The sequence below is a fragment of the Abramis brama genome, assembly GCF_963993115.1.
Source record: "Abramis brama genome assembly, chromosome: 3".
NCBI classification, from domain to species: Eukaryota; Metazoa; Chordata; class Actinopteri; order Cypriniformes; family Leuciscidae; genus Abramis; species Abramis brama.
Window position 1 is genome coordinate 51,719,832 of NC_139965.1, and position 16,631 is coordinate 51,736,462.

At 37.4% G+C, this 16,631-nt stretch overlaps 1 protein-coding gene across 13 annotated transcripts in view; it reads right to left on the reverse strand.

Moving 5' to 3' along the window:
* LOC311078545 (adhesion G protein-coupled receptor L3) overlaps window positions 1-16,631 on the reverse strand; it is a 311,310-nt gene that overhangs the window by 42,388 nt on the left and 252,291 nt on the right. For all 13 annotated transcript variants that reach the window (XM_084107416.1, XM_084107415.1, XM_084107412.1 and 10 more), the window contains 2 exons: window positions 15,330-15,535; window positions 8,403-8,579 (listed from right to left, as the gene is read on the reverse strand). In XM_084107416.1, the coding sequence (XP_083963542.1) occupies window positions 8,403-8,579; window positions 15,330-15,535 (383 nt within the window). The remainder of the gene's footprint in view (window positions 1-8,402; window positions 8,580-15,329; window positions 15,536-16,631) is intronic.

The window sequence follows — 16,631 nt, forward strand, 5'->3', positions numbered from 1 at the left end:
TAATAAGTTTATTTTGTCATAAGATACTGTTTAGATGTTATTAATGGAAAACAAGACAAAATTCTAAACGCAAGCATGTAGTTTCGGCGCCTGCAACGCATTTGACACTCACGCTATTTGTGAAATTGCGTCTCGCAGATAGTTTTAAAAAAACTAATTTGATTTTATAATCTGTGTGGATTAATTTACTAATACAACCTACATGCTAAAGTGAATCAATGTTTGCGGGAATTCCCCGCATTATAAGTGGGAGACCTGCGGGAATGATTAAATTTATGCGCAATACCCGCAATCATGCGCCAAAATTCGAACCCTGGTGTGTTCTAGGAACCCATCTATTCATCCATCCATCCATCCATCCATCCATCCACACATCCATACATCCATACATACATAAAATAGAAAGGGCCATCTAGCTCATTACACTGACCGTGAACCTTTTCCAACAGACAAATGTAATTAGCTACTTTATCTTAATAACTAACTACCTTTAAAAACAAACAACAACAACAAAACACAAGTATCTCCACACAGTTGCAAAGTAGCTTCTAACACTGTTAATAACCCTGCACAAACCACATCTATTGTGTATTTTTATCTGTTGTTCTTTAAGGCAGTAACCGTGTGTGACAGTAAGTTTGATTTATTAGTGTGCCACAGTTAAAGCTCTCAGATCCTGCAGACGGCCGTCATTGATTCCCCACTGTACTCCCTCTGTAGGGTCCCTACGGAGGCCGCACAGGCAGGGGAAAAGAGCACAGCTGATATGGGACGCATCCCAGAAGACTTTGAGTCTGGAAGACCGGATGTCAGCACTTCTGAAGAACACAGCACATTAATATTTATGAGCGCTGCATAGGTAACAGTACATAGCTTAAATGTGCCTGTGTGTGTGTGTGTCTCCGTGTGTGCCCCAGAGGGCCGTTGAGCACATAACACATCACTCTTCCTGAGGCCCACTCACCCTTGAGCGCTATATCTCCTCTACATTCAACACACAGTATGTGTGTGTGTGTGTGTGTGTGTCAGTGCTGTAAGTAAATCAACAGCTCAAGCCTGCTCAGCAGAATCCACAGTGAGGCCTCAGACTTTATAGAGTCAACGCTGAGCTAAAGTAAATCTATGTGTCTATAAACACAGACATACACACTCACACACATGCACATGTAGAGAGTAAGACTTCATATGTATAATGAATCAATATGAAAACTGAAAATTTTAAAAGGAGGAAGACAAATGTAGTTCGCTATTTTTGGAGGTATAAAAAAAGTATAAAAATAATACTAAAATAACATTGCTGCAGAAAGTCGTTTATATTAAGATTATTTTTTTCTCGCTATTTTAGCCATTTTTATCTGTTTGAGTTAAGCCTAAAATAATAAAAGGAGCAAGAAGAGGTATACTGTTGCGATCTTCACCAAGCTTAAAAGCAATTAAAAAGCACATTATTCATCACAATATTGATTAAGTTTATTGTCAACAAAATAATAACAGATATATCACCCAGCTCTAGCACAGAGACACAGATGAACAATCATGAAACACACACACGCACACACACACACACACACACACACACACACACACACACACACACACACACACACACACACACACACACTCGCACAGAGGTGATGGAGCATATGTGTGATTAATTGCGCTCTGGTCTCCATCAAACACACCAGTACAAAATGGAAAAGAGATCAGTGAATGTGTGTGTGTGTGTGTGTGTGTGTGTGTGTGTGTATACTTCCAGATTCAAGATCTGGTAGATTTATATCCCACCTGGATTCTTCATCCCCTCAGTATCACTTCACGTCAGTCAGAAAACACACCAGTTCAACAACAGAGCTGTTATGTCTAGTGCTGAGAAGTTTCCACAAATCGGTGAATCAATTAACAAGTTAAAACATTATCAACAACCACCAGCAATTCACTGGTTCTATCACACAATCACGTGTTCCCATATATTGACATTTAAACCAGTTTAAACATGTTCCGATGGTGTACTCATTTGCCAATTAAAAAATAAAAAATAAAAATACACAGAGAAATAATGACGAAATAATAATAAAAATAAAACACTTTTTAAATGTAATATATTTTTTATATATTTTAATTTATACTTTAATATATTTATTTTTATTAAAATTAGATAACTTCAGTCATCTAGAAAAACATGTTAGGTTATACTTTATTTGGTAACACTTTATTTTACAGTGTCCTTGTTACATATGTTGGATGTACTTAGTGCATAGTAATAACAGTAAATTATGCATAATTACATGCAACTAATCTTGAAAGCTTGTGGTTACCTAGTAACAAGAGGGCTTGTCTATGAAAAACCAATCAAAATGTGGGGAAATTATGAAATGTTTCATGTCATTTTTGCCTTACCCCTTATTCTATAAAAACTGGTGTATTTGTGTTCGCTGGTGGGATTCTCAATGGAATTTGTCTGAGATCCTCCGGCCATGCTTCTTCTTGGGGGAGATCCCCCAGGTGTGATTAAAGCATCAAAAAAGGACATTTGCTGAAGTCTGTTTGTTTATTATTGCTGCGCAACAAGTAGTTTAGGGAAGAAAGCTAGTTAGGGGAACAAGTTAGGGTAAGGAACTCGGCCAGCTGTCGACTGTAGACGCAAGAGCTAGAGTTTAAAGATTATAAATTAAGCCCCAGATATATTTATTAAGTGTCGACTGTAGACGCAGGTAATAAGGTTCCAGGTACATAGTTAGGTTTAGGGAGAAATCTACCACATGCTATAGTAACTATTTGTAACGTGAAACAAGAACACTGTAAAATAGTGTTGCCGCATTTTATTGTACATGAAGAAAGTCGTCCATGTTGAGATCACATGACCTGCTGTGTCATGTAGTGTAAGGATTACTAATACTAACTAATATTAACAAATTGACTCGATATAATGTTTTAGCCAGTGTTCAAAGTGCGATAAAGTACGATTTTTTTCTTAAAGAAATGAATGTATTTATTCAGCAAGGATGCATTAAATTGATCCAAAGTTTCAGTAAAGGCATTTATAATGTTACAAAATATTTTTATTTTAAATAAAATATTTTTTAACTATCTATTTATCATAGAATCCTGAAAAAAAGTACCATGGTTTACACGCAAATATGAAGTGGCACAACTGTTTCTTGAGCAGCAAATCATCATATTAGAATGATTTTTGAAGGATCATGTGACACTGAAGACTGGAGTAATGATGCTGAAAATTCAGCTTTGCAACACAGGAATAAATTATAGTTTGCAATATATTCATATAAAAAACAGTTATTATAGAATGCAATAATATTTCCAAATATTACTGATTTTACTGTACTTTTGATCAAATAAATAATGCCTTGGTGAACATATAAGAGACTTCTTTCAAAAACATTAACATATCTTGCCGCCCCCATACTTATTTTGCAATATATTCATATAAAAAAACAGTTATTATAGAATGCAATAATATTTCCCAATATTACTGATTTTACTGTACTTTTGATCAAATAAATAATGCCTTGGTGAACATATAAGAGACTTCTTTCAAAAACATTAACATATCTTGCCGCCCCCATACTTCTGAAACTCTGGAGCTATAGTCATGTAAAAAGTAGTAGGAGGAAGAATTTCATCTGTCGACAGCTGTACATCTGGAGGAATGTTACTTTTGCTTTAGATTCGGAGCAGAATGAATGAGTTGAATGCATCAGTGACACGCGGCCTTTCATAAAAGGCCTTCAGAACAGTAAACACGAGCACACATCTGTGCAAAGCCTCATTAAAAACACATTCACGCACGCATTTCAGCTATACAGCAGTCAGTGTCAGAATTCAAACAGTTCTCGTTTTCTCAATCCAATGAGTCATAATTCTGTCATATTCCACACACACCTCTGTGATGAGAGCATGAGATATCCATGACGACCAGTGGCCCTCCTTTAAGATTGAAGGTTGGATGACAATTGCCTGACATTGTCCCTAGACTCAGCATCACTGCATCACTATGCCACTCCAGTGGTCTCAATGTGTCCATTACACCTCTCGCTATCACTGGCACTGCTGCAGCCATGGCAACAACAAAACACTCACCTGTGAGGATTTACACACAAAATCTCTCTGTCGTTCACCAACAATCTGAGGGTGAAACGGAGGGGACAGATGAATAAATGCATGACTGAATGAAACCCATTTATAAGGTTATACTGAATACGATTTTGTGAGTGTGTCTACGCCTGCTGTGGCTTAAAAGTTATGCTGTACAATAAAGTCTTTTTGAAAATTGTGGTGCTTGATCTGGACAACAGTCCTGTGTAATGCCGTTTGGCAGTTCAGGCGGTGAGACAAAAAGTAAAACATTTTTTTGTTGTAAGTTTTTGTTTATTTGAAATATAATTTCTATTTCTATTTAGCTTTCATTTATTTTCATTTCAGACTTAGTTTTAGTAATTTTTGTACTTCAACCTAAATTAATTTGAATTCAGTTAATAGATAACGCAACATTTAATGTATTTGTTTATTTATTATTATTTATCTGAAAATTGCAGTTTGGCAGTTTAGGCAGTGTGACAAATTGTAGATTTATTTTTACAAGATTAGTTCATTTTAATATTTAATTATGCGTTTTTGTCATTATTTAGATTTTGTTTATTTTAATTATTTCTATTTAGTTTATTTTCATTTTAGCTTTAGTAATTTTAGTACTTCAACTTAAATTAATTTCAGTTAGTTGCTGAGGCAACATTTTTAATTATTAGTTGTTTTTTTTATTTGTTTTTCCTGACAGTTCAGGCAGTGTGACAACATTTTTATCTGTCAATACAAAAGCACTGGAGGGTTATTTACCCTAGTTAATTATGTATTTATAAATAAATCCATAAATCTATCCACTACACAGAACAAGCTCTGAACTAAAAGAAGACATGCCCACAAACCAAATATGTACAGTGGGTGTGGCTAAGCAAAATATGGGTGTGTTCAAGACTGTAGTGAATGTAACTAACCCTTGATGTGACCGTGGCTACATTTACTTTATAAATGTTTTAATTTTAAGTTTTTCATTTAACATTCATATTTTATTTCAGCTTTATTCCATTATCAAAAAAGATATTATTAGGTGTGTTCAACTTCATGCACTGCTGCGCAGACCAATCGTCGAGAGTTGGCGCTTGCAGTCGGGGCGGAATTGAAAACGGACACTTTCTGCTTCTTGTAGTGACGCTCGCACTGTGTTTGTGTACTTTATTACAGATGAAGTGGATTTGATGGAATATACAGTGCCATCTGTACAAGAATAAACTTTAATAGAAGCCTATACTATTTAAAAACCAATAAAGTGGGTTTTATTTTGATAAAAATGACACAATATAATATTATGGTTACATGAAAAGAGCTTTTACTGTTATAAATACACGGATTTGTGAGCATTAGGGTAACTGAAGATTTTATAATAAACACGAAACACACGTCATCGTTGTCATTATTGAATCCGGCCAATCGCACAACTGTACAGAACTATATAAATACAGAACAAGTGTATCGTCATCGGACCTTGTGCAACCGTGCGCCAGCGGGGGTCAGTCGTATACTCTCGAATCACTCTCGCTGTACTTTGATGTGTCGTCGGCGTTGTCTCACGTTGGACAACATTTCTAACTGGCATGCACTGCTTCAAGTTAGACGCCGATCGGTCTGCACAGCACTGTATGAAGTTGAACACACCTAATAGTTTTATTTATCATGTCCAATATGACTGCTCATGCACAAGTGTGGGTGTGTTTAAGCCAGGAGGGGGTGTGTCCATTTCTGCTGTGGGCGTGTCACTGCCCTAAATGAGTGTGTCTCGAATTGCACCATTCATTGACGGCTACTTCCTGATGTGACTCACACAATGTAAATGAGCCGGTAGACTTTATTCTAAACAGCAGGACCTGAAGTAGGCCTGCAGTTTTCCCTTCTCACATTCTAATCAAAACGTCTGTCAGCGATCTACTCCCTTACTGACGACGGTGCCCCACAGGGCCACTGAGCGAGGCCATTGTTTCATCTGTCAAAATGTATTTTTTCCCCTCATTTTCACTGTTTTTTTCAATCCTGTCAATTGTTCTTCTCTTGCTTTTCGGTCTCACTCCAGGTAAAGCCGAACTTCGGCTGTGAATGGAAAATGTAAATGAAGCTTTTAGACTAAATGCACCTGGCTGAGGCTCCGTCCCATGCGACCCCACGCCTGGCAGACGGAGGAAAAAACCCTGCAGCCAAATTGTGTTCTCGACAACACAGAGAACAAGACTTCAATGGAGAAACAACAAAATGAAAACAGTCAAATGTGTACAATAATATGTAATCATTTAAAAAATAATGCATGGCAGCAACTTACGAAAACTCAGAAGGCGTCAAGCTGTATGTCAGACGTATTATGTTGGCCTTTTAAAAAATGCTCAAAACGAACAAAAAACAATAACAATGCATTCCTAAAAAAAACACCAGTGTATGTGTGTGTTTGTTCAGCGAGTATTGAGTCGCTCAGCTGGGAATCGCCGTTGATCATGGATCATATGGAGAGATAAAGACCGCCCACCCGCTGATCTCCCACAATGCACCTCACAGCCTGAAGTCATCAACAAACAATAAACAGTCTCCACAGAGATCTGCTCCACATCCACCAGCTTCAAACAAACACACCTCACGTCTTTCTTCTGAATTTTCAGAGCAAAATCCATTCAGCACCTCTACACATCCCGGGAAGTTGAATGTCTTCAGACTGCCAGTAAAAATCAGACTTTTTGCATATTCAGATTTTATCCAGATGGGTTTTTGAAAGTCTGGAAAGCAAAAAATCTGGTCTCCAGATGTGTCTCAGTCTGAACGCTCTGGCTGTTCAAGTCAGATTTCAAATTGTCTTTTGCGTCACTCTTAAGGCGACGCAGCGACAACGTCAAAATAGGTAACGGAAATGCGTGAAGTATTCATACATTCATACATGTACCAGTTTCCTCCGTTGCTGAGTTTTTCTTGTGCAATGGAGGAGCTCTGCACCACGATTCGACAGGCCACTTATTTAGAGAGCGAGATGATGCAACTTTTTCCTGCATCTATTTTGAAAGCCTCATCACATACTTGAGTATGCCTAAGTCATTACCAAAACAACCCATGCAGATATGTAGGGTATGTCTGGACACACACACATCTTATTTGATCACTTGCATAGTGCAGATAGTCTGCCTGAAAAGATCTGTTCTGAGAAAAAATCTGATTTGCCTGCAGTCTAAAAATAGCCTTAGATCATACAGTTTTCATTTTCTTAGAGAGGATCGCTGTTTCCACTACACAGAAATGACTATTATTTCCCCTTTCCCCCATCACATATTTTAGCAATCATCATAAATTAGGTATCATTCAAAAGCTTTAACACTTATCCTGTGAAAAAACGTTTTGAAATTGGACATTGCCTTACCATGGAAACGGTACTTCAAAACCTTTTATAGGCCTCAATTTTTGTTTTATCAACTTCAAATTTGGAACACAAAAATACATTTTGTATAAAATGGAAAATGTTTAGTACATTTGCTTTACAGAAGGAACTTAAACTTCTATAACTGTTGTACACTTTCACTTCTCTAATAATCTGCTGAGTGTCTTCTTTAAAAGAGACCAAGGTGGGGGGTGAGAACCTTACAGCACCTTTTTTGAGTTTACATGTGCTTTGCCTATGATTGAATCTGGACATAAAGCAAAATAACTGAGAAAAAAAGGGAATCAATCCTCAGATGCCATGTCCTTAATTTATGGCAAAAATCTAGTTTTAATTTGATCTCAAATGGATTCATTAAAAGAAGTTATTACTCCACCACCTGTGTGACATAATTAACCAACGTGGTTGAACTACAAATTTGCAACAATAAGGATTCAGGAAACAGTCGTGAGTGGCTAGTTGATTTCTTTTATGGTAGTTAAGCAGCGAGTTATGTTGTTGTATGGGAAACACACCCCTGATCATCTGTGCTGCATCACTGCTTCAAACAAACACACTTCACATCTTTCTTCTGATTTCTTCAGAGCAAAATCGACTCAGCACCTCTATAAACATCTCGGGATGATTTAGATCATATCATTTACAGTTTCTTAGACTGGATTGCTGGCTTCCTCCATATGAAAATGGCAAGAAAAAACACTTGAACAATATATATTTACATATTTTGGTGTTCGTAATGGTGTTATTCATTTGTAAAACCGCATTGTTGCAATGTGTAAATTGTTGCTTTGAAAACAATCTGATGGGCTGTGCTACATCATGCAATGTATTCATGTGTGGACAGATAAATTGTCGATGGAAACGTCTTAGCTTAGAACAAGTCTGATGTTTATATATCAGACAGATGTGTTTAAAGTGCCACTACCTTCACGTCCACATGAGCCATGAGCACAGCAAAGTTGGTCAGGTGTGTGCAGGAGCAGGTGGTGTGTGTTCGGTTTGTTCCGAGCAGCCGACAGTCCTGCGTGGACCAGAAGCCCATCATACTGCGTTTTGAGTAGCTCCAGAATGAACAGTTGGGGTTGAAATTCTCCTCGGACTGCTGAAGAAGGAAGAACAGCAAACTGCATTAGAGAGCAGAACACACAACATGGGCAATAACAAGAGTTACACTCAGGAGCCAAAATGAACCTTTTTTGCAACAAAGAATTTCATCAACAGAACTACTGCTTTACTGATCATGAAACTGCAGGATGGATGATGATGAAATTAATAGGAGAAATTAATGCAAGGATGCATAAAATTGACCAAAAACATCAGTAAAGGGATTTATAATGTTACAACAGAATTATATTTCAAATAAATGTTGAACTTTTGAACTTTCTATTTATCAAAGAAAAAGTATCAAGGTTGCCACAAAAATATGAAGCAGCACAACTGTTTTCAACATTGATAATAATGATTTCTGAAAGATCATGTGACACTGAAGATTGCAAATAATGATGCTGAAAATTCATCTCTCTCTCTCTCTCTCTCTCTCTCTCTCTCTCTCTCTCTCTCTCTCTCTATATATATATATATATATATATATATATACTGTATTTTTATCAAACAAATTCAATAATTGAATCAATTATAATGCATTCAATTTGACTATGTACATTTTCAAATTGCAAAACATACAAATTCTAATTTTACACTGAGATAAGTTGAAGGACATCTGGTAGATGTTAATTTGATCTGGGCAATTAGCACATGTTAAATGATTATTGTATTTTATGCAATTCATGAAAAAATGACCAGGTAGGATGTTATTTATTTGCAGTTTCTAGTTGCATTTGGTGCATGACGGGCATTGAATTTGGACCCTGTTCACACTGGAAATGACTAAAGTTTTATTTCATAGATCTGGTCAGATACGTTCAAACACTTAATTTGCTTCTTTTGTGCAATTTTGATGCCAGTTCCAGACATCCTTCAGACCAGAGGCTTTGGGTAAAATGGATGTTTCTTCATTGAGGATATGAGCTCGCTGTTCTTCACCCACGCTGAAATTATACTAATCTAGATGTGGGCCATCAGGCGCTCAGTGGAAGGAAGACTTTAATATCACAAAGCCATTCACACACACATATACAGTGGCGGTCTTGACATAGAGGCATAGGTAGTCAGCTGCTTGGGGCCCCCTACCAGCGGTCGCAGTAGGGGGGGCCCCAATCAACCTCAAAAAGGAAAAAAAAAGAGAAAAGAAAAAGCCCCTTATCATCATGAACGCTTCAAAAGCATGGTAAATTGTATTAATATTAAGAAATACATTGAAACGTTAAAGTAGTAGTTAAAATGTCTAGTTCATGGTTATCTGTCCCTACACATACACCCCCTACTTTCACAATGAAATGGACTAGTCCATAACGGTGCGCGGCGCGAAAGATAAACACACAGTGACAGGAGGATACAGTCAGGAACAACAACGTCCAAAGCGTTGAGCATGCCGCTACAGCAGCAGTAGCTAGCTGTGAAGTTGAGACAATTGCAACTTCAGCCCTCTCTCCCTCACACACACACACTATCATGTACATAGATTTGTTTGTAGAATGTTTGAAATGTTCAATCTCAAATGTAATGTCAATTCACTTACAATATCCTGTATCTTGTACATGGGTTTGTTTGTAGAATGTTTGAAATGTCAATCTCAAGAGCAATGCCAATTGCAACCTCACTCACTCACTCACTCACTCACACATACAAAGTCAATTATTCATCTTGTCAATATTTGCAAAGTATATTACTGTATGTGGGGGTTTACCCTAACTACTTGTCTTGCTGGTTATATTGATATTGATTTGATGTTAAAAAAAGTAAATAAACAGTAATAAACAGTGCTGGTTTTCCTGGCATTTTGGCAAAGACAGATGTTATCTGAAACCTTATTCTCTGTTGGGTTCCATCGTGACTATTAGTTTGTGTAGTGCTACACTTTGTGTGTTCTCTGTTTTCCATCTTCATTTTGGAGTAAAGAAGTGTATGCAGGGTTTAAAGGGGAAGGTTTTTTTTCTTTTTTTCTCCTCTCCAACCTTTACTTCCCCGTAGATTAGCTTTACCTGCCTATCCACCATTCAGCCGGTACATTTTTTTTCGTTCTCTTTTAAAGATCGGATGGGGGGGGGGCATACATACCTTCGCCTTGGGCCGCCAATTTGCTAAATCCGCCACTGCACATACACATACACATACACATACACATACACACACATATACACACACACATACACATACACACACACATACCAGGAGAACCTTGATTAAACAGATCAAAACCATTGACCGACTGATGTGAGTTTGCAGTCGATTGTGTAGAGAACTAATGGTTAACAAGGGTTTGGTCATTTGTTTTAGAGGTGGGGCAAGTCATTATATTTTTATAACGATTGTTGTTTTTATCTTTCTTTTGGAATAACATGAATCAAAGTGTGCTTAATTGTACTGAATGTGCACTTGTAGTGTTATTCAAATCTTAAATGTATATTTAAAAAAATAAAGATTGCACTTGCAGATAATATCATATTAATGAAATTAATAGACTAGGCAGAATTTCTGAAAATGTGCTTATTTAAAGTGCTGGAGGCATTTTGTGATTATTTATAATATACAACATTTCTAGGGGTATTAAGGGGTGCTGAATCCAAATCTGCTGTATATGAAGCTCAAAAATTTCCCAAAATGCCTCAAAATTAAGAAATTCAAAATGGCCGCCACCGCCAGGCTGAAATCTGTTTTTCAGTATATCTTTTTGACTAAACAAGGTACAAACATGAAATAAATGTGCTTTTGTAAGTTTTCCTACATGGGCAATTCAATGCCATATTCAGATTTGAGATGTAATGTGAAGAAACTGCTTAGATATTGCAAAAATAGTTGTTTTTAACTATGAACTATTATTAACTAATTCATAATTAAGTTATTATTATTAATATTAATATTATCAGGCTACTTTTACTTAGTTTGTATTTTGTTTTGAGGTAAAATGTGTCAAATGTGCTGTAATGCACTCCCCAACTCCTGTAATGCACTCCTATTGGGCCCCTCCCCAATATCACGCCACCCCACCCCCGAGCTTAGCTTTTCTCACACTTCTCAGAACGGCTGATCAAAAACATAAGACAGCTAACAGGTAAAGTCATGTCCAGTGTATATTTTCATAATGTGACATGTTTTCATAAACATCCCAAGGGGATCAATAATGTTTCTATATATCTATCTGTCTATGTAGTTTAAATAATTGCAGTGTATATTTTAGCATTTTTGATCACTAAAAGAAGCCTATTAGCACGATTAGGTAGATGACATCAAAGTCAGTAAACTTAACACACTTGCTTTCTTGGCAGATCCACTCTAATGGCATGTCTGTGCTCGGAAGTGACTCCATGCGTTTAGTCCTACGTTCAAACCTGGTCTTGCAAGTCATGTGATAACTTCCTTCTGCAACTATAAGATCATTTACACAAGCTAGTCGCACTCTTAAGAATGAATCACACTTTGCTGCTTGTAGGATTCTGCTGCTGAATTTCATTTCTTGTATGAGATGTAGTTTTTCTTTCTGATCTTGTTGGCCAAAGATACACTGCTTCCAATCTATTGGAGGTATTTTACTCCGTAGAGTAACATTTTGCGGAGTTGGGGTCGATGCAGATGAACTTGGTTTGGTATCTTTTTTCAATTCGGCCTTCATTTTCCTTTCTATTTCACGTTTATTCACGTATTTTGGCGGCCATCCTTCAAGTAGAACAATACCCAAAGTGATTTACATTTAAAAAAATGAAAGGTGCTCTAAGCGATGTCACACGTTTTTTAGGCCAAACATTTTTTGTCACATACAGCAAACATCTCCTCACTATCCTCTAGCTACCTGTCCCCTGAACACACTGTAAAAAAAATGTGGTCTCTGCAGACACCACAGGCTCCACAAACGGCAACAAAAACAAACGGGGCTAACCGGCACCACGAAACATAACAAACCCTTCCAGCCAATAACTGACTAGAAGGATTTGGGGTGGGGCTTGGGGAGGATGAGGAGGAGGGAGGGTCTAGCTAGCCTCCGTTTTGTTTGACAATACTGTAAACGTCAACAAGAAGTGACGTCACCCAACATCACTTAGAGCACCTTTAACCCTTTCACACGTAAGTTTAAAATATTCTGGCTGACCCCCCAGCGTGAGTTTTTCAAGGCGACCGTTATTTAGAATGCATCACTTTATGGTTCCCATGGTGACGCGTCATTGCTTGTCACGTGTCACACCTCAGCAGCAACAGCGCTGAATGAATGATGATCTGCTTTTATGTCATTTTTCCTTTTTTATTCAAAATATTCACAAATTTGTTAGCTATGGCATGAAATATCTGATAATCCGATTTTCAAATATATGCAAGTGGAAGTGTTTTGTTGTTTAAACACCTTTATAACGATCACATTAGTTGAGCTGTATGCGCGATGGGCGCCGCCATGTTAGTTTGTGCCCCAGACGCAGTTCAGAGAATCAGATCTGTTGGATTTACAACACGTGAATTCATCCACTTCTCCCGAAATACATAAAAGTAAGTGGCAGGTGAACTGGGAGAAGAATAGAGTAAACTTTGAATTTACTTACACAATGTGTATCTGATATGAATAAAACGTGTCTAATTATAATGAAAAGGATTATTATTGCCTCTTCCATAGACATCAGTGTGTATTTTACATACTCTAAATGTATTGATTTTTTTAGTACTTATGCAAATTTATTTGTCTGAAACCTGAAATAAACATTATGTGGTTGAAAACACTGAAAAGTTTTGATATATGACAGCTCTGAGCGTACCTGTCTCTGGCTTAGCGCCAGCCAACGTGCGAAAGCACATTTGAATTTAGCACTTGATCACGTGATGCTCTAACTGTTCTAATCACACCGGTGTGATCGTACACTCCAGGGACCAGCCTAGACTGATCACACCGGTGTGATCGTACATGCGAAAGGGTTAAATGAAATAAATTTAAACAGTCTTTCCTCCAATCAGTCAGTGTAAAAGCAAGTGTGTTAAGTTTACTGACTTTGATGTCATCCACCTAATCGTGCTAATAGGCTTCTTTTAGTGATCAAAAATGCTAAAATATACACTGCAATTATTTAAACTACATAGACAGATAGATATATAGAAACATTATTGATCCCCTTGGGATGTTTATGAAAACATGTCACATTATGAAAATATACACTGGACATGACTTTACCTGTTAGCAGTCTTATGTTTTTGATCAGCCGTTCTGAGAAGTGTGAGAAAAGCTAAGCTCGGGGGTGGGGTAGCGTGATATTGGGGAGGGGCCCAATAGGAGTGCATTACATGAGTTGGGGAGTGCATTACAGCACATTTGACACATTTTACCTCAAAACAAAATACAAACTAAGTAAAAGTAGCCTGATAATATTAATATTAATAATAATAACTTAATTATGAATTAGTTAATAATAGTTCATAGTTAAAAACAACTATTATTGCAATATCTAAGCAGTTTCTTCACATTACATCTCAAATCTGAATATGGCATTGAATTGCCCATGTAGGAAAACTTACAAAAGCACATTTATTTCATGTTTGTACCTTGTTTAGTCAAAAAGATATACTGAAAAACAGATTTCAGCCTGCCGGTGGCGGCCATTTTGAATTTCTTAATTTTGAGGCATTTTGGGAAATTTTTGAGCTTCATATACAGCAGATTTGGATTCAGCACCCCTTAATACCCCTAGAAATGTTGTATATTATAAATAATCACAAAATGCCTTCAGGGTTCTGACTTTGTGAAAATTGACCCTGTCTATAAAGGATGCTTAAGAGTACATAAAGAGAATACACTTTCATGACTGTTTCTTAACACACTTAAGCCTTAAACACATACCTCAGGTCGTTGTGGTATGTCGTCACATACCTTCACTACTCTCCCCCTCATTCATTTTTTTAAAGTTAGACATCAACCTTCTTAGTATTCCTCAATGAGTTCATTATAAACAATATAACAAGAAAAAAATATATAAAAAACAATGCCTGTTTTCCCATTATTTTTTTGTAAAAATTGTATAGGGTCGCTAACGTCCTGAAGTGCGTAACAGTGTAGTTTTTTTTTTTTTTTCTGCACAACAATAAGTGAATCTTTGATGATTGAACAAGTGCAATTCACATTTATACCACAAGGTGGTAAAGGCTGATGAACAATGATCAAAAAGCCCTCTAAAGTTCAGCTAACTCCATATAATATAAATTAAAATTTCAGCATTTTGGGGAAAAATCTATGCAATGGATTTAAACTTTGTAAAATGTGTTAAAAGGAGCAAAAAGTGAATCGCTCTTAATGGTGGCTGAAAGCATGATCAAATATGCCAAAATCTATAATAAACAGAGATACAGGCCGTTGGGACATGCAGAGATCCAGACGTTTTGATTCTGTGGAAATCTGCAGAGTTCTGCGGATATCGCTCTCCCGTGAACGTCCTCCCACACACACAAACAGAAAACCAAGTTCCCTGGTCTCTCAACCTGTTTAATCATAGCCGGAGGCAGAGTATCTGTGTGTGTAATTTTTTGGGTACGTTTCAATAAAGTGGTTGGATGAAAAATTATTCAGGCATAAATGCTGGTGGTGTGACTGAGGGACCCGCTGTTAAAGCAACCATTTATTCATCACCTCTTCATCTGAGTTACCCAACCAATCACACACACACACACACACACAGTCCAGCACTCTTGGAATTTCTTGGATGTATCTATTCTGACAACAAATCTCACAGTGAACACAACACAAACCGCATGTCTTACAGCCTTGTACCTGAATATGTCGGACTGTGAATATGACAGGGTCGGACAGGTAAACTTTGTTACTGTCTTTGTTGATGGCCGCTGTTATAATGGGAGAGTTGACGATGACAGAGTAGTTGGTGTTTAATGTCTCGCTGCTGAACTTCATGCTGGCGTTTTCTGTGGAAAGGTATGAACCCAGATGCTTATACAGGACAAACGCCATCCGGATTTCACCTGAGAGAGACAGACAGAAAGAGAGTGGCTGTTCATTTTAGTACAAATTTATTCATTACAAAGACAAAATTCACATGAGTCGTTTCAGTGATTCGGTGAAATCAGAAGTATTATTTCGCTACTCAAAATAATTAGTAAAAAGACTCACATTTGAGGGACTCAAATAAATTGGTCAATCACAAACACACACATATACATATATATATATATATATATATATATACATATATATATACAGTGAGGAAAATAAGTATTTGAACACCCTGCTATTTTGCAAGTTCTCCCACTTGGAAATCATGGAGGGGTCTGAAATTGTCATCGTAGGTGCATGTCCACTGTGAGAGACCAGAAAAAATCCAGAAATCACAATATATGATTTTTTAACTATTTATTTGTATATACTTACTGCAAATAAGTATTTGAACACCTGTCTATCAGCTAGAATTCTGACCCTCAAAGACCTGTTAGTCTGCCTTTAAAATGTCCACCTCCACTCCATTTATTATCCTAAATTAGATGCACCTGTTTGAGGTCGTTAGCTGCATAAAGACACCTGTCCACCTCATACAATCAGTAAGAATCCAACTACTAACATGGCCAAGACCAAAGAGCTGTCCAAAGACACTAGAGACAAAATTGTACACCTCCACAAGGCTGGAAAGGGCTACGGGGAAATTGCCAAGCAGCTTGGTGAAAAAAGGTCCACTGTTGGAGCAATCATTAGAAAATGGAAGAAGCTAAACATGACTGTCAATCTCCCTCGGACTGGGGCTCCATGCAAGATCTCACCTCGTGGGGTCTCAATGATCCTAAGAAAGGTGAGAAATCAGCCCAGAACTACACGGGAGGAGCTGGTCAATGACCTGAAAAGAGCTGGGACCACCGTTTCCAAGGTTACTGTTGGTAATACACTAAGACGTCATGGTTTGAAATCATGCATGGCACGGAAGGTTCCCCTGCTTAAACCAGCACATGTCAAGGCCCGTCTTAAGTTTGCCAATGACCATTTGGATGATCCAGAGGAGTCATGGGAGAAAGTCATGTGGTCAGATGAGACCAAAATAGAACTTTTTGGTCATAATTCCACTAAACGTGT